This window comes from Poecilia reticulata, linkage group LG21 (genome assembly GCF_000633615.1).
Source record: "Poecilia reticulata strain Guanapo linkage group LG21, Guppy_female_1.0+MT, whole genome shotgun sequence".
Lineage (NCBI taxonomy): Eukaryota > Metazoa > Chordata > Actinopteri > Cyprinodontiformes > Poeciliidae > Poecilia > Poecilia reticulata.
In genome coordinates this window covers 8721341-8739687 of record NC_024351.1, presented here as the reverse complement: position 1 = coordinate 8739687, position 18347 = coordinate 8721341, and the positions used below count along the sequence as shown (strand labels likewise).

General features: G+C 38.5%; 1 protein-coding gene across 9 annotated transcripts in view; it reads left to right on the top strand.

Annotated features, from left to right (window-relative positions):
* The window catches only part of utrn (utrophin), a 184102-nt gene that overhangs the window by 40827 nt on the left and 124928 nt on the right, over nucleotides 1-18347 (top strand). For 8 of the 9 annotated variants that reach the window (XM_008397714.2, XM_008397715.2, XM_008397710.2 and 5 more), the window contains 28 exons: nucleotides 596-733; nucleotides 811-924; nucleotides 1040-1195; nucleotides 1773-1943; nucleotides 2046-2237; nucleotides 2691-2825; nucleotides 4682-4831; nucleotides 6146-6307; nucleotides 7033-7164; nucleotides 7341-7514; nucleotides 7928-8083; nucleotides 8425-8595; nucleotides 8958-9137; nucleotides 9635-9763; nucleotides 10304-10474; nucleotides 10570-10626; nucleotides 10839-10994; nucleotides 11503-11640; nucleotides 11754-11843; nucleotides 12370-12540; nucleotides 12725-12897; nucleotides 14185-14335; nucleotides 15181-15356; nucleotides 15710-15845; nucleotides 16664-16813; nucleotides 16921-17073; nucleotides 17160-17261; nucleotides 17429-17549. In XM_008397714.2, coding sequence (XP_008395936.1) covers nucleotides 596-733; nucleotides 811-924; nucleotides 1040-1195; nucleotides 1773-1943; nucleotides 2046-2237; nucleotides 2691-2825; nucleotides 4682-4831; nucleotides 6146-6307; nucleotides 7033-7164; nucleotides 7341-7514; nucleotides 7928-8083; nucleotides 8425-8595; nucleotides 8958-9137; nucleotides 9635-9763; nucleotides 10304-10474; nucleotides 10570-10626; nucleotides 10839-10994; nucleotides 11503-11640; nucleotides 11754-11843; nucleotides 12370-12540; nucleotides 12725-12897; nucleotides 14185-14335; nucleotides 15181-15356; nucleotides 15710-15845; nucleotides 16664-16813; nucleotides 16921-17073; nucleotides 17160-17261; nucleotides 17429-17549 — 4105 coding nt within the window. The remainder of the gene's footprint in view (nucleotides 1-595; nucleotides 734-810; nucleotides 925-1039; nucleotides 1196-1772; nucleotides 1944-2045; nucleotides 2238-2690; nucleotides 2826-4681; nucleotides 4832-6145; nucleotides 6308-7032; nucleotides 7165-7340; nucleotides 7515-7927; nucleotides 8084-8424; nucleotides 8596-8957; nucleotides 9138-9634; nucleotides 9764-10303; nucleotides 10475-10569; nucleotides 10627-10838; nucleotides 10995-11502; nucleotides 11641-11753; nucleotides 11844-12369; nucleotides 12541-12724; nucleotides 12898-14184; nucleotides 14336-15180; nucleotides 15357-15709; nucleotides 15846-16663; nucleotides 16814-16920; nucleotides 17074-17159; nucleotides 17262-17428; nucleotides 17550-18347) is intronic. The other variant, XM_008397707.2, reaches the window with a different exon arrangement.

The following is an 18347-nucleotide window of genomic DNA, read 5'->3' as shown; positions in this document are numbered from 1 at the left end:
CAAGTTTGTGGTTACTCACATTGAAACCAGCTAACTGCTCCTTCTCCGCTATCTCCTCTCATGCCGAACCAAACTCTCACGCTCAACCCAACTCTTCTTCTCTTGTTCTTTCTTTTCTTTTTTCTCCCTCACACCTGTGCTACCTTCACAGACCGTACTCCCGTAGGAAAATACAATTTTCGCTGGCAATTCCCCACAAAGTAAAGATAACTTATTTTAAACAATGTAAACACATTATTAATAACTTTATATGAACTTTAAAATGTTAATTGAAATAAAAGGATAGAATAAATGAACTTATTCTTACTATTTATTATCTTAAACTTCTCATGTCTTTACTATACGGGTTACATGTTCTTACTTACGGAATCTTCGTTCTTCCATTCTGGGCCTCATGTTGTCCTTCCTGTACTTCCTCCTTCTCTTCCTCCTTTTCCCCTTTCTTTCCGGAAAGGTTTGAAATGTTACGTAAAAACAGCTGTAAAAACTTTGTCAAAGCTACAAATGTCTGGTTTTAGAAATGATTTCAGAAGTTTTCAAGAGGCAGTGTAGCGTTCACGCGGCTTTGTTGAGCCTGACCTTTTGCTGACCACAGGGCCTGTGTTTGGAGATTGAACAAAAACAACAAGCCACTGATCCAGCTGAACTACAAAAATGGAGCCAGCTCTCTTCAAAAGCCCGTGAGGAGCACGGGTTGCTGCAGTGCATTCTGGGCAGCATGAAAGACAATCAGGTAGGTTAGCTCTAGTTACCCCAGTAATTTTGCTCAGTGTTTCTTGATGTCAAAGTTTGTCTACTTGTTGTTTTTAGGTGCGTTTGGAACAAGTGGAGCGCTGGCTGGATGCAGTTCAGGAGCTGCTGTCGAGGGACGCCACAGGGATGGGCGATGCTGAGAATCTGCAGGCAGAACTTAATCAGTGCAAGGTATATTTAAAAAAAAAGAAATGGAGACACTGAACATTTTTTAAACTCAGCATATTTATTCTACATTTATTTACATTTTTAAATTGAAACTTTTTTTCTTTCTTTTCTGTACTAGGAGTATGTTACTGAGATGGAGCTCATGGAACGTTCATTAATGCAGATGGAAGAAAATGTAAAAGCTGTGCAGGCAACTGCAGTCCCAGGACTGGCCCAGTGGGGGCAGGATAAGTTGGACCATTGTCGAGAAAGATGGGCCACACTCAGTAAACAGGTGACGAAAGCAGTGAATTTCAGTTTAAAAATTTACGTTTAAAAAAAAAAAAATTTATTAAATGTTTTTCTTTCCAGTATTCATTTCCTTCTGTGTGTAGATTGTCAGCTGTTTTAAAATGGTAATTTAAAAATATAATTTGACTAAAAATGCAGTTCAAATAAAAATTTTGATCATTAAGGCTTACATAAACTAATGTCTATTAGTTTTATGTCTAAAACTAATAGACATTAGTTTTTGACTAATGTCTATTAGTCTAAAACTAGACAATCAATTCTCAGCTGAGACTTGAAGGTTGTTCAGCAGATAATCGGTGACAAACCCCCACATGAAGGGTAAACCATATTAGGTAATTAACGGAGTGCTGTACGCAAGCAAATAATGGAAAGTTAAGTGGCAGGAAAAACGTAATTGGGGAAAAAAATGAAATGGGGAAAAAAAGCCCTGAGGATTGGAAGCAGAACCTAAGTAAAAATTTGAGGGCAATTCAAATGCATTAATTGTGATGCATAGTTTAAATGTGTTTAGTAAACATTTTTATTTATTTTGAAAATCTGTCCAATATGTTCCCGTGCAGCTCTTGAATCATCAGGAGCATGTGGCTGAGAACCAGGAAAAGCAACTGAACCTGAAGAAAGACCTGGCAGAGATGCAGGAGTGGATGGCCCAGGTTGACGAAGAGTTTCTAATGAGAGACTTTGAGTATAAAAGTCCTGAGGACTTGGAGGTGTCACTGGAGGAGATGAAGGTACGGGTGGAAAAAAATGTCAGGAAAACATTAAACTTGTGTTTATCGTGAACATGTTTCAGCTTTTGAATCTACATATTTACATGAAATCTTTAATTAAAGCGTGCTAAAGAGGATGTGCTACAGAAGGAAGTGAAAGTGAAAATCCTGAAGGACAGCATCAACCTGCTGGTGTCCCGAACATCGCACCCCGCTGGAGGCTCCGGACAGGAGCTGACCTCCGAGTTGGATGGAGTGCTAGCCAATTACCACAAACTCTGTGACCGCCTCAAGAGCAAATGTCACACACTGGAGGTAATTTTTGAATGATTGGAACGACCTTCTGAGTCTATAAAGTAAACCAAAAGTTGCATGTTAGAAACATGAGACCACACTAGCATCATTATTTATGAATTTGTGACTAAAAGCTTTGCTTCAGTCCAAAAATTTTCATTTTTAAAACGGCTAAATCTCAATTATTTATGCAACAGTGGCCTAATTTAATGTTGGTTAGCTCAGTATTGGAATGACACATAGTTTTATGCGATTAGTCATTGCTTTGGCTTTATTTCCTTAATTTACATGCAAGGGACAAGAAAAGCTTGAAGATGAGGCTGACGGTGGAGGATTTTTTTTAGCGATAATCTCTGAGTTTAACGCAGCGTTTTTGATCGTCTGCGTTGGATTTCATGTGTAGTTGAATCGTGAGTCATTTGATTTTGCTTTTATTTATTTTTCCCGTTATTTGATCATGCATGCACTTTGCAGGAGGTCTGGTCTTGTTGGATGGAGCTGCTTCAGTACCTGGACATGGAGCAGGGCTGGCTCAACACTGTAGAGGAGAAACTTCAAGCTACTGAGAACATACCGGAGAGCACCGAGAAGGTCACTGAAGCTCTGGAGGTACACAAGCGCTCAATTATGTCGTCTCGTTGAATTTCTCCAGAATTTACTCAATTAGATTAAAGGATGCTCGTGTGCAAAATAACCAGGGTAGACACCCTTTTTTTTAATTTCACTTAGTAAATCATTTATGTAATCGCAGAACATCCAACTAACATGGTAAATTCATTTAAAAAATGAATACTGCATGGCTCTGGGCTTTGCTATGAGAAAATAAATTCTAACAAATGGATATAATGGACATCCTCACTAATTGTGTAAAAACATCTACTTCATAAATATGGAATTCATGATAATTTAATTAGACCTGAATGTTTTTGCATGTAATTTTCATTTTCCTGAATGCAGAAGTGTCGTGTTTAAAAACTTTACTTTTACAACTTAATTCATTAGTTTGTTAAATTAAACTCACTAACTTGAATTTATTATTTTCTTTATGGCTTATCAGCTTTTAAAAATAAGGTCAACCAATGTTGCTTTGCTATGCTTTATGTAAATATTTAATTTCAGTGAGGATTATGGGAATTTATATATATGTGGTGAAGTTTTCAGTGTGTTTTGATCCAACCACAAGAGGAACTTGTGGGCTATAAAATATAACATCGATGCTCGAGAAGATTGGCAGGCGTCTTTAATCTTTTAACTTCAGACTATTTGATGAATGGATTGTTTAGTGCAGCCTCTGAGCTCTGCCAATTTCAGTTGCAGATAAATCTCAGCAGAAAAGAAGAGCAGCTTCTTTGAGAGTCTCTGGAAGTAGATAAAAGCTGCCTGAGATCTGAGAGGGAGAACGAGCGAGCGGTTCGGCTCATCTTCTTCGATTGAAAACACAAAGTTATCACCAGAATTTATTTAGCAACAATTCTCGTTTAAACTAGCTTTTATGCTAATTCACAAAAATAATTAAACTTTTTATTTCTCTAAAAAAACTGTAATTCTTCTGTAAATGTTGGATTTATTTTTTTTATTAATAATTGAAACTAAAGTAATGAAATTGTGTATATTATCTTAGAATTTAGCCTCGGTAAAATGTAGCTAAACTAAATTATTTTAAGCCTAATATTAATATTGTATAAAAGGTTGCCTTTCGGGGACAAATAATTTCATAATAGGCAAAATTAAGCATTAATAACCTCGTTTGTCTTTGATTTGCCTTCCAAATTTCTTTTGCTTTGACTTGCTCTGCTGCTATATCTGTAAACCGCCTGGAGCCTGTCTGTCAAAATCACTTTCATCACCGCACTGCTTCTGTAGCATCACATTGTGATGAAATAAATTGAAGACCCTTGAAGTCAATGTTTCCCCTTCTTGTCCATGCCCTTCTCATCAAATGTTTAAGGCTAATTTTTGTCCTTACTTTCTTTCTCTCCTCCCTACAACTCTCCTGCTTGCCTTTCCTGCCGTTTCTCTGTGCCTGTTGAACTCTTGAGTTTTTTAATTAGACCGTCCCCATCCAGTGGGAGGGGGCTGTCACTCTGCCCGTTACCTCCGGGAAGGAAAAGCACATTTAATGAACCTACATAAACAATGTTGGATCCAAATATGTGTCGTCATTCAAGAAGCTCCCTCTGTTGCTCGTGTCTTTTTTTTTTTTGCTTCTGACACCCCCGACCCAGTACTTTTTGCTTCTTTATCTGTTTCTCTTTTGCTTTTATTGTTCCTTTTCCATCTGTCCCTGGATTTCATCTGTCTTTTTGGTGTTCCTAAATGATCAGCGACAAGCTTAGGTCTGTTTTTTCCGTGACATTTTGGTTTCTTTTTCACATTTTTGGAACCATAAAGGAACTTCTGCAGTTTGTCTTCATGATTAAATGTGTATGTGCGGATTTTCTTCTGCCTCTCCAACTACCCAACAGTCTTTGGAGGGCGTGCTGCGCCACCCCGGAGACAACCGGACGCAGATCAGAGAGCTGGGTCAGACACTGATAGACGGGGGCATACTTGATGAACTAATCAGCGAAAAGCTTGAGGCCTTCAACTCCCGCTACGACCAACTCAACCATCAGGTTGGGACTTTTCTCTGTCTTTGTGCATCAGTGTTGATGTTTTATTTTCTGGTAACTTGTTTAGATTCTTTTATTTTTGGTCAGCTTTGCAGTCGTATGTATAGAAAGACTTATCCAGAAACATGTCTACTCATGCATAGAAGTGTTATATGCGCAATATGTAATTGGATATCAGGAAATATCCTGCAAAACTTAATTTATTTGAGTAATTAAATTCAAAAATGGAAACTCGCATTGTATTGTACTCCATTGTACAGAGTGATATCTTAGACATTTATTTTTTATTAATTTGGATAATGATGTAAAGATTCTATTTAAAAAAAAATTTAATATTACTTGGGACCAATTAAAAAAAATAAAATAAAAATTTTAATACTGACATAATTCACGCTTCTTTAATAGCTTATATGCATTCATAGAAGTATCCTCTTATCAGTACACATAACCAGTTGTTTTTTTATTCTTCTTCACTCCATTATCTGACCATTTGTAAATTCATTTTTGTTATTTTTTGTTTATTAAGCCTAACAGTTAAAACTAAATTTAAAAAATACACAAGAGAGAAGCAGTTGAATTCAAATTATTTATATAGTTTCAATTTACAACAAATGTTGCCTCAAAACTTTATAAACCATATTATTTACCATAACAAAAAAACTTCTCTCACCAGCCTATCTGTAGGGATAAAAGTGTGAAAACATGAAAACATGAACTCTCCAGAAGCTTTTACCAGAGCAACTAACAAACACTAACTAACTATCCCTGCGGCTCTGGAGCGCCACACAGTGACGATGTTCCTGCTTTCCTGGTGGGAGATTGTATCTGTGCTGTGTTATTTATGCACAGAGTCTCACAACTCTGAGTAATCAGTGGCAGGAGCTGCTGTTTTTAAAACATCGCCATAATCTCTCATGCATCCATGTTTTCAAAAAACTTATATGAACCTTCCAGGCTGCATTGTTTCAATTATTTACAACTAAAACAAATCTTAAAATGTGAAGTATTTCAGGTTTGCTCCATAACTTTGCCACTCTCTTTTGAATGTTTTACATTTTTAAAATTCGTATTTAACTCACTTTTATCGCTCTGTTTCAGTATAATTGAAGCTTTGATTATTCACATTTTTAATTGGATATGCATGTTTTTTTACGTATTTTGCAAGTAGCTGAGTATAATCATTAATGATACCAACCTGTTAATTTAACTTCTTTGGAGGTAATTTGCACATGCTCTGGGTGGATCTGAGTAAATTAAATTAAAGGTTCTGATAGATGGATTTTAAAACCCTGACCTGCTGTTTGTGTCATTATTTAGGCAGTGAACCGGCAGATTGGCCTGGAGCAGCAGCTGCAGACACTAAAGGAGAACGAACAGGCGGTCCAAACACTGCAGGAGTCCCTGAACCAGCTGGATCACACACTAACGTCCTACCTCACTGATCGCGTAGACGCGTTTCAGCTCCCCCTGGAGGCACAGGTATAGTGGCTGCATGTTATAAACTCTTGGAAATTAGTTGGCTTAGAGATCCCACGTCTGTTTATAGGCTCAAGGAGTTAAGATCCACGTTCCCAGAGTACAAAAGTCTGGAATTTGATTAAGAGAAATTTCCGGGCCAGGATAATTGTGGAAATCAAAAGAGAATCAAATAAAAGGAGCATTTTCAGACTTTTTTCCTCATTTCATTTTCTACATGCTGTTCTTTCTTGCCTCTTTCCTTTCGTCCTTTCCTTCCGAGTATACTTCCTCACGTCATCCCCACCCACTTTCCCCCTTGTTGTTTCTTTCCTTAATTTCTTTACGTGTTTCACTTTCTTTCCTCTTATGTTTCTTCCTTCCTTCTTTCTCAAGCTGTTGCTTCAGTCCTCATGTCCCTGATTGTTTCTGTTCTCTTACTTTCCATTTCTTTTTTGTTTGTTCTTTTCCTGCTTTCCTCCCCTCCTTCATTTTTTCATCATTGTCTGTTCTTCTTTTTCTTCCTTGTCATTCCTGCTCTTCTGTCTTTTGTTTTTTGTTTTTTATTCATTTTTCCCCCATGTCTGACATTCCTCCCTTCTTTGTCTAATAATCCATCAGTTTCATTTTTGTCTTTTCTAAGAGTTAACCACTAAGACTTGCAAAATAAATAAATCAAATTAGGGGATGTGTCGTTACTAGAAACTTGCATACGTTACGCACCTGCTTAGTTGTTGCTCTTCCTGCAGACCATCGGTGCAGAGATTGCCGCTCTTGAGGTCACGGTAGAAGAGATGAAGCGAAGGAATGTGACCAACTTGCCTCCTCCCACCGCTGAGGGAAAATCGGCCCGTGGTGCCACCATGCTGGACCAGCTGCAGGTAACACTGACTCCTACTGGACGATGTTGGTAACTGTTCCTTTTGTTACCTTCTGTTATTTCAGTGTACAATGTTAAGTCAAAAGCTATTTCTTTATTTTGATTTTTTTAATGTTTATGGTGATAAAATAAAAAAGAAATGTGTAACTTTGCTGACTTTTGCTTTGATGACTGCAGAGGAAACTGAGAGAGATCTCCACGAAGTACCAGCTGTTCCAGAAGCCGGCCAATTTTGAGCAGCGCATGTTGGACTGTAAGCGAGTTCTGGACGGTGCTAAAGCTGAGCTACATATTCTGGATGTTAAAGATGTGGAACCTGAAATAATCCAGTCCCACCTCAGTGGTTGCATGGTGAGGAATTTGAGTTTTCTTTGTAAGCACTGTAGTTCAGCTGTTTAGTTTTTTTTTCCTAGAAAGTTGTGTTTTGTACTCATTTTGAACATATAGCAAATGTTAAAGTAATTGCAATGCATATTATTAAATATTTAAGTGTATCTATATATTTGAACATGTATGTAGAATTTTGACCTGATGTGGATCACAAAAAATCCACATTAAATAGAGATTTCTGCACCTAATTTCTGTTTTAAGTTATTTAATTTGTTTGTTATTCTATCAGACAACAAAGGAAAAAGAATGGCTCAAATAAATTATTGCAAGTACAAAATGAATATGACTTTCATGCGCTTCATGAGTGTGTGACCTTACCTGCAGGTACTTCATTCTTAATAAAAATATGCTGTTTGCTTTTTTCTGCTTCATAGAAACTGTATAAGTTGCTGAGCGAGGTGAAGCTGGAGGTGGAGACGGTGATAAAAACAGGTCGTCAGATTGTGCAGAAACAGCAGACAGAAAATCCCAAAGCCATGGACGAACAGCTTACTGGTCTAAAGCTGCTCTACAATGACCTGGGGGCTCAGGTGATTTAAGGACATCTTGTTTGGAGCAAAAAGCAATGAAATTAAGATTTGGTGACATTCATGGTTTCTGTAAAATCTTAAAATGTGTGAAATTAGATTTTTGAGCCTTCTTTCCATCTAGTTTCTGGGTTGTTTTTTTTTTAGAGTATTCAACCCACACATTTCCCACTGTGGAAATGTCTTCCATAAATTCATGGTGACTTTTTATATATTTTATATTTGGGAGCAACATGAAGGACTGTGAACCCTGAAATGGTTTAGTCCGAAAATGTCTGGAGCTTAATGGAAAACATGTTGTAACCCTGGAGATGGTTCATGTCGCCCTCTCCTTGTCTTCACAGGTAACAGAGGGCAAACAGGACCTGGAAAAAGCCCTGTCTCTGTCTCAGAAGTTTCAGAAAGAGAGTGCTGCCCTGCAGGAGTGGCTGAGCACTAATGAAGCTCAGCTCCAGCAGAAGAACAGCTGTGGAGACATGCCAGCTGACATCGAGGACGAGATTAGATGGGCTAATGTTAGTAAGCGTTTATGAAAGGCTTACATTACCCTAGACTTTTTATAAGCTTTGTGATCACATTTATTTCAAGGTGTGAAGTATTTTCTAAGCATGCGTAAAGCAAAAAACAAACCACACAAGTAGATATCTGTCTCACCAGAAGATGGTGCACAAAAACTGTTTAAACCAGAGTCATGCTTCGTTTCTCCTTCTAGTTTCCCAGTTTTTCTTTTTTCAAGTTATGCAGCTTATCTACACATTTTTCTACCAATTCTTATTTTCTGGTTTATTTTGGGATGTTAAAGTCAGATTGTTTAACTGTTACTGTTTTCATCTGAGCTGTCTATTATATTAACACCGTCAATGTGCCGTTCAACCAGAACCTGCTGAAGGAGTCGGAGCTTCGGAAGGCAGAGCTTTCCACCCTGACGGAGATCGGCGCGGGTCTGCAGACGCTGGTGGAGGGTAGCGAGGCTCAGCTGGAGGGCAAACTCTGCGGTCTGAACGAAGCCTGGGACCAAGTTCGCACCTGGACCGAAGACTGGCTGAGTGCAGTTCTGGTTAGAGCAAATGTTGCATAAAACGGGAATAAATAAATAACACGCAGCATATCTTTATTTACTTATGGTTGTCAGAGTAAGCAGAATATTCGACTTGATTAATGTTGTATAACAACATGCTTCAGGTTTTCTCACCATCAGTTAAGCAGAACAGAAAAAAGAAACTTTTAAATGAAGAGAATGTTTGTGATTTTATAACTTATGTATAACATAATGTATTCAATATCAAAGTTTAGATTGATTTTAATGCAGTTTTTTTTATGTCAAGATGCAATAGATTATTATTCATGAAAATTTTGCAACCAGAACAAAAAAATTCTTCAGTATGCCATGTAGGAAAAGAAATGAAAATGGATTCAAATGGATTACAAATTAATAAAACTATTGGATGCTAAATGTCACTACATTACTAAACATCTTTTTGTGTAAGCAAGGTTTCAATTTGTAAACAACATCCAAGCGAGTTGTTTTGTGTCTGTCTGTGTGTGTGTGTGCAGAGTCACCAGAATGAGGTGGAGATCTTCGATGAGAACTTGGCTCACATAAGCACCTGGCTCTACCAGACCCAGATCCACCTGGACGAGGCCGAGCGGATGCCTCCAGCTGAGAGAGGAAAAGTGCTGACGGTAAAAAGCAAAAGATGATAATTGCAATTTAATTACGACGCACCAGTACAAGTGACGTACAATAATCCTGACGTGTAGAAATGGTGCACAACATGTCAAACACACGTGAAAAAGTTGATTTCCCATCTTTTTTTTTTTACTAAAATTCTGATTATTGTAAAGTCATAGTCATTTAAAATAGCAGATTTATTTCTTTAAAAGCATAAGATTTAAAACTGTTTATTTAAACTTATTAGCTCTGTGGGCTTTGTGCGCTTTATTAAAATCAATCACCGTTACTGCAGAAATCTTGCTAATTTTCCAATCTGCCAGTTTTATCAAGCTCTGATTCGTCACTAGAGATTTTAGCAGATTCAGATTTTTCTTTAAGTCCCCAAATAATACCCGTCAATGTATTTACAGTGTTAGTGTGACGCAATTAAAATGAACTTAATTAATTAAAAACAATATTTGAAAAATTGAAAAAAAAATGCAGTTTCATGTTTTACTGTTAAATTGTATCATAAAAAGATGCCTAGCTGCCTCTTGATTGGTTTTCAGAGCATGCTGGAGCAGCTGGACGTGATCAGTCTGCGCGTGGACAACGTGAGGGACCAAGCCGTCATCCTCATGACTAGTAGGGGGCCCGCCTGTCGAGATGTTGTTGAGCCCAAGCTGGCAGAGTTGAACTGCAACTTTGATAAAGTTTCCCAACACATAAAATCTACCCAGGTATAGGAGCATTAAATATGTTTCCTAAAAGACTTTAACTTCAAATGAAAAGCTGTCTTATTCAAACATTTTTTTAATTTTCCTCTGATGAGCAGATGATGACCAGCCTGGAGTCAGGAAATTTTGAAGTAAATCAACAGATACCTCAGGAGGTACATACGTCTTTAATTGCAACTTGGCTTTAAATGTTTTGAATCTGAATCATTGGCTAATTTCTTATAATTTTTTTCACGCGTACGAGAAATTAGCAGGAGCGTTTAACACGACACGGCTTCTCTTTTTGAGGATGCGGTCAGATAATTGCGCCCGTGTTTGAAGCTCAGACTGACTTGCCCTCTGGTTTGTTTTTGTTCTTTTTAATCAGGTCACTCGCAGTCAGGAGAGCCGAGAAGAAAGTCAGACTCAGCTTGCTCAGACCGTGTTCCCAACTGAGATAAAGGATCTTCAGGCAGAGCTGCAGGATAAGCTGAGGACTCTGCATGAGGAGCAGGACCCAGTAAACATCCTTGATGATGATAAGGTACTCAAGGTTAAAAGGAATGATTTAATTTTTTTTATCTTTGTAAGCAAAGGGATTTAATAACCTGCACTATAACAGCAACAAGGTATTTCCCTCTGTCTGTTTGGAGATGTTTTTTAGCTTCTCTAGTTTTCCTGTGGATCTTGAGCGGAAAGGAATGTTGACCTTAGTCATTCTCTCTATTATTTTTGTGAGATGTGCAATAAAAATAACCTGCACTTCAGGCTGTATACAGTAAAGCTGATGAGGACAGCTTTGATTGGGAACTTCAAGGTTTAACAAGTTTGGAATCAGTCTGTGCTATCAAGTTTTATGACCGTGAACACACCGGCTGGGAAAATAAAATCTGACCAATCTGACACGAGGTCATCGCCCTATTCAGGAAGTTGTTTGTTTTCCAGTCTACACCTTGCACTTGCCTGTCTAAGTGGATACAAATATAGCAACCCAAGGAAAACAAAAACTAAATTAAATAATTTGACCCCTTTCTCTGTTTTCCCTACACCAGATGGACGAGGAGAAGGCCAACGTTGAGGACTTGCTGAGAAGAGGAGAAGAGCTGCTGCAGCAAACTTCAGACGAGGCTCAGAAGGAAGAGTTGAGAGTAATGCTGCTCAGGTTGCAGAGCCAATATTCTGCCCGCAGGGTGAGGCAAATAAACACTTCATGTCTTTTAGTTCTAGTCGTGTAAAATTTATTCTGCCGTTTAATTAAAAATGTATGCACACAGTTTATCTTGCTTGTTTCTGCCCGTTTTAGGACTTTCTTAAAGATGGGCAGGTTACAATCTCTGAGTTGTCATCATCTTCCCTCATCTTCGGAGATCAGACATCAGAGTTTACTGCTGAGGTAAGTGGCATGGATATATGTGCTATATGTGTTTACAACAGGACTGAGGCAATCACTGTTGTCAAGGTACAAAATGTTGCTGCTTTTGCAGTAAAATGTGGAAACCAGGTTGTTGGAGTTATGCTGTCTTTTCGCCAGCAGTCATCTTCAAAAGTGGCTGCTGACCCCAAAGATGGAATAAAATTTTCCCAGTTCATCTCTAGTATGGAAAATGCAGATGGTGCACCAAGTGCTGAACATTATCTCACACCACACTTTTGATCTCCAGGTAGCACGGTAGAGCATTTTTGGATTAAGTTAGCTTTAGCTGGGCTTTGCTAATCAAGCAATTCATCTCTTTTACAAGTGTTATCCTTTGGATTCTAACAAAATGAGGGAGCAAACTCCCCATTGAGAAAATTCAGATTCATCTGTCCCTTTTTCTATGCCACCCTGGGCAACCGCCCACATTAAAAGTGGCCTCGAGATGTTGTTTTACTGCTAATTACAATAGCATGCTGATTACTTCTACTCCTCTCCAACACAGGAGATGTCTGCAACAGGTCGCAGCAGAGCTCAGACACTCACTCCTTCAGACTACCTGTTGGAGATTAACAAAGTTCTTCTCGCCATGGCTGACAACGAGCTGCTCCTGAATTCCTCGGAGCTTAATGGGGGGCTTTATGAAGACTTTTCAAGTCAGGAGGACACACTGAAGGTGGGCTTTATTCCTAAATACATCCACCTACATCAGCAGATTTGTGTTGGTCTGTTACGTAAAATCCCAACCACCTGCATGGATGACTTTAAGCTGGACTTGACTGGTGTTGAGTGATGATCTACTGGATTTGCTAGATGTTTTCATTGTTTCCTCATGTATTCTTGTGTATTTTGTGCTCCAGACTATTAAAGACAATTTGGAGAATCTGGGCGAGCAGATACACGGGATCCATGAGCGACAGCCTGAAGCGATGCGAGATGCTTCCCCGGACGAAGTGGTTCAAATAGGAGACAACCTAACACAGCTCAACGCAGAGTGGGACCGCCTCAATCGCATGTACAATCAGCGCAAAGGGTACGTTAAACTTCATATATTGACGAAGATGTATTGAAGAAAATCAAAGGGAGTTGATTTTCCAGATGCGTGGGAATCGCTGTCTCAGGGCTTCTGTTGAAATCTGCAGGGAGCTGGAAGACCAGCTGTTCACAGATAAATATAGCAGAATACGATCCAGCACACACTCACTGACCTTCATTCATAACGCAGCAGTTGCTTGGGAATAAACAATCTGATGCATATTCACATTTTCATTCCCACAAGTAAACAGACAGACAGTGGGTGACATTGACCACCATCAACCTAATTTATTTTTAACATAAGCAGACTTTGTTTGTAGAGTGTAGTGGGTGCAAAGATGCAAGTAAGCCAGGGAGAAAATGTTCAGATTGCAAGCAAACAGTGAAGCCTTCACAAAACCTCTGGGCATCTGCGTTAATCAGAAGAATGGAGCTTATTTTTGAAAAACAGCTCATCAAAAACTAATTTCCTCAATTTCTCTTTCTCTCATCACTTCTGCTCCTGTTCAAAGAGATGCTGCAAGATGAGCAGTGTGATAAAGCCCAGGGTTTTCTGTATTTTATTTTATTTTTTCAGTAATCATCCTTCTGGTCTATAATTCAACACTGCAGTGAGCTTTTTGTTGGTTTCAGGGCTTCTTGAGTGTAATAAATTTAATAGAAATCAAAAAATCTGTTTTCCGATGGGTGAACATGATTTAATTCTTGGAGGGCATAACAATTTTACAGACTCATGGGAAGCTGTGAAACCTGAAAAGCTAACAAAATATGTAGGGGTGATAATTGAAAAGCGTAAAATATTAATCAGAAAATGAAATAGTTCCCACTTTTTCCCACCAGCTAAAGACTTAAATTTAACCTTTGACAAGTATTTTCTTTTTTTTAGTGAGGAACATCTATATGAAATAATTATATTTGCTGAAACCAGCATGTTATTGACATACTTATGTGCTTCTGTTCCATTGTTTTAAGAGACACTAATAAATGAGCTGATTAAAGAAACTTTGTGAACAGAATCAATGTAAGGACAACTTCTGGAGATTAATTGTAGCAAGCTGGGGGAAAAACATGGATTGTGCAAACTGGGAGTATTGCCAGAATAATTTTGCTGAATTTTCTGTGTTTAAGTTTCTTTCTTGTTCTTCTTGTTCTTTTGGGCTTAAATTTGCACAAAACTGCTATTTTGACTTTAATTCCACGAGAGTCCCTCTTACTGATGTTGTGCTGCTCCTAATACTGAGGATTACAAGGCAAAGCTATGTCTGCCTCTTATTTTGGCTTATAGGAGTTTTGACCGTGCCATTGAGGAGTGGGGGCGCTTTCACTGTGACTTGAAGGATATGAGTCAATGGCTGACTGAAACTGAGATCCTGCTGTCCGAAAACATCGGCCCCGATGGGCAGCTCGACCTCGGATGTGCACGGCAACATCAGGAGGTCAGTGAGGGGCCCTGTGAGGTTTATAGCTTGTTGTATATATTTTAAATGTGGATAATTTCTTCCATCCAGGAAACAAAATGTTTAATTGCCTTTGTAAATTTATATTTTTTTTGTAAAGAATGCTTTTATAATATCTAAACTTTTTGCACTATGAGCAGGTTTATAAGTTCAAAGCAGGACAATTAAATTCCCAGAATGGCGATATGATATGTTTGAGATAAAGCCAACTTGATATTTTATATTAAACGGGGGATAATTGCATTTCTTTCCCTGAGGGAAAAACCATATTCCACCCTGAACTTTATAAAATCACTTTAAGTCTGTTTATTATGCAGAGCAGAAATGAGAAAAGCCAAGAATAAGATGAGAAAGGACCTTTAATTTGGATTTGTTTGATCACTTAAGTGCTATTTTCATTTCTGCTAAAAATTTAATCCTCTAAAGCCGTGGCGTTGTCGCTGGCGGCACCTCCACCTCTACTGCCTTTATCAGTGAGATTTGCAGGACTTGAGCTGTGCTCAATCCGTCTGGATTCTTTATATATTTTAACAGTTACAGACGATGAGAGAGAGGATCAGGAGGAAAGGAAATGAAATATCTTAACAGCTGACTCGCTGTACAATCACTCACCTTGCTTTATGGGTCTATCTTGGATCGTTAAATCTGTCAAGGTGGAAGGTGGAGATTTGGCAGCTCAAATCTGAACTTGCTTCAAATCATGCCAACATATCGATAACAGATTTACTTTGAAAGATGTACTTGAACTCAGGATTTAGTGTGAGCTTCATAAGATTACTCTGTTTCAGTGAAACCCCGTTCTCTTCGTCTGTTTCTTTTCTAAGGAGCTGGAAGAAGGACTTTCCAGTCATCAGCCAGTCCTTACTGGACTGACTCGCACTGGGGAGCAGATAATCGGGCAGCTTTCATCTCCAGATGGGCCTCTATTGGAAGAGAAGCTGGAAACTCTGGTGCAGCGCTGGAGAGCCGTCAAACGTCAGGTCTTAGACAGACAGCGCAGGTATGAAGGGTGCAGTGGAAAATAAACAGGATGTAGTAACATTTACAAATCACTCAACATCGTGATTTTAATGTGCAATAAAATCCAGCTTCATGCTCAGGGTTCATTAAGAGGCAACTGTCTCAGTCTTTTCTAGGTCAACGCTATCACTGTTGGCAATCAGTCTATAACTACAAATTAAATTCAATTTTTTTCTTTCTTTTGATAAATCATGCAGCCTGGAGGAAGTGTAGATCCTATTATGGGTAAATAGTAATGTACTGCATGCTTGTGTGTGTGTGTGTGTGTGTGTGTGTGTGTGTGTGTGTGTGTGTGTGTGTGTGTGTGTGTGTGTGTGTGTGTGTGTGTTTTAGGCTGACTGGAGAGGATCCAGCCCTGTTAGACCTGGTGAGGAGATATGAGCATCTAGCTGTGTGGCTGGAGCAGGCGGAAAACGCTGCCAGCTCCCTGCCAGTCTCAGCCACTGACGAAAACCTGAAAGAGCTCAAGGTACGGTCATTTACTTCCAGAAAGCATCCACATGCCTTGGAGACTTTTTACAATTTTGTGGCTGTGCAACCCAAAACTATTTTGAAATAATGATGAGTGGCTGTGAAGGTGGATGGAGCTAAACAAAGACCAATTATGAAAGAGAAACTGTTGGAGAATGTGGCAGAGTTTCCAAACGTGGATCATAAATCTAAATTCAGTTGAGAATCTGGGACAGAACTTTGAAATGCATGTGCATGATGCAAACATTCAAGATTTAATTACAGTGTTTGTAGACCAGACTAGATTTGAGGTATGTCTATGCATGTGCAAAGGTTGGAAAGAAATGCCCCCAAACTGATTGACTTGAAGCTAAATTTTTAATATTCCTTACATCCACATCACAATTTTGTGCTGCTTTGTTTTGGTCTATCCCATTAAACCCCAATAAAATACACTAAAGTTTTTGGTCAAAAGCTGATAAAATGTGGAGCGGTTCAAAGGGTGCAAGACAGTGACTATGTCTACTTATATTATTTAGCATTTTCCATTTTATATTTTTCCTTTAACTCAAAACAAACCGAGATGGATCCTATTTCTCTTCTTAAGCAAAATAGTTTTGAAAGAACTAGCGACACCGCTTTCATTTATTTTTCTTATCTCTGGAGAGCAAACATTTTCAAGGCACACATTTTTCCAAGAGAGACACTGAAAGCTGCAGTGATTGAAACTACCTTGCACATCATTGCATTTGGATTTTCCAGATTTCTTTTTCTTCTTCTTAACCTGTAGTTTTTGTTGTAATGAAGGATGAGTTCCCCTATTTAATTTTTTTGTAGGCTCTTGCTGTGGAAATGGATGCTCAGAATGAACGCCTTGGTTGGCTAAACAAACACGCTCCCCAGATCCTGGCCAGTCCCAGTGTGAGCCCTCAAAGCAGAGACCATCATGTTGGAAAACTCAGAGCCATCAATCTCAAGTGGAGCAAGGTGAAATTAAAGAAGTTACAATTTAACTTGGATTCACTCTTCAGACTCTTTTTTTTTTTTTTTTTCTTTCATCTGATATTGCCTATAATATTTTTTTTTCTTGACAGGTGACCCATGACTTGCTGGATAAGGTGGGGGAGGTGGAGACAAACCTGCAGAGTCACACTCTGTTTCAGGACAGGTTGGCCAAGCTGACGGACTGGGTCATCATCACAAACCAGACAATTGTGACTAGAGGACTAAATCCTGTCCAGGCTCAGGTAGTTTTTCCAAGTTCATGTCACAGGAGGCAGCATGCATGAATGTTCAGACGGCAGTTTTAGTTTTCGTTTTTATTCATTTGCAGGCTCTCGAGGTCTCCATGAAAGACAGGAAGAGGGACCTGGAGGACTTATTGGCTCATTCCATCGAACTGCAGAAACATCAGCAGCTGTCGCCTCAGGAAAAGGTCCCTGATTCTATAATAATATGCTTTGATAAAGGACATATTGAATTTAATTACAGCATATTGCTCTATTAAAGCAACTCAGTTCTACCAGGAGGTAATTTATTCTAATTTCTGTGCTTAAACATTAATTTTAACGTTTGTGGCCTTTTTGCCGTTTGCGTTTTCAGAGTAAAGTAGAGCAGTTGGCTGCTGACTGGAAAGCCCTGGATGGCCATTTAAGGGAATCTCTTCAGGTTCCCGTCTCTCCGTGGACACATCAGCAACATGTTGTCCAGCACCAACAGCTTGGTAAGAAACAAAAGGGAATGAGGTCTTCTGTTTGGAATGAAACAGAAGATCAGATAACATGGAATTATTTTAAAAATAAAATAAATAAAAAAATTTCACAATTGATTTCGTCTGTTTAATAAATTATATCTGATTAACCATTTTTTGAGTTTAGTTTTACTGCTCACACGCCAGACTCATTAGTTTTAGACCTGCAAAATCAAGAAATAATAATGATAATAAAGTAAGGCAAGAAACAAAATCATTGGCAGCTATCAGTCTAGAAAGGGTTAAAAAAAGCAAGGTTATTGAGCTTCAACAATAAGATGAATGAAGAAAACTTGCACTAAAGGTAAAACTTTCTGTTGCTACCAAAATTGCTGCATAAAAGGCATCAGCATCTCTTGAGGTTACAAAATAACCCAGAAACTACAGGTCTGTTAACTTATTTAAGGTCAATGCTGATGACTGAATAATAATGACAAAAGTGACTATGCTATTTACCAAACAGACGTCTTGCTGATCCCTTAGACTTTTGGGAAAATAATGTGAAAAAAGAAAGAAATGAAGCTTTTTTGGAAAGCGTGTTTCATTGGTTGCAAACTTATTCAGCAATTCAGGAAAGAACATCATCCTACCAATCAAACATGGTGCAGTTACTTTGAAGTCTGGGACTGATTTGTTGCTGTTGGAAAAAGACCTCAACAAAGTTTGATGTGGCTTTAATTAGACAAAGAAAATTAATGAAATGTTTGGTAGTCATTAACAGTAATCAATGTGTCTCTAAACCAGCAGTTTTAGGATTAAATTAGCATTTTC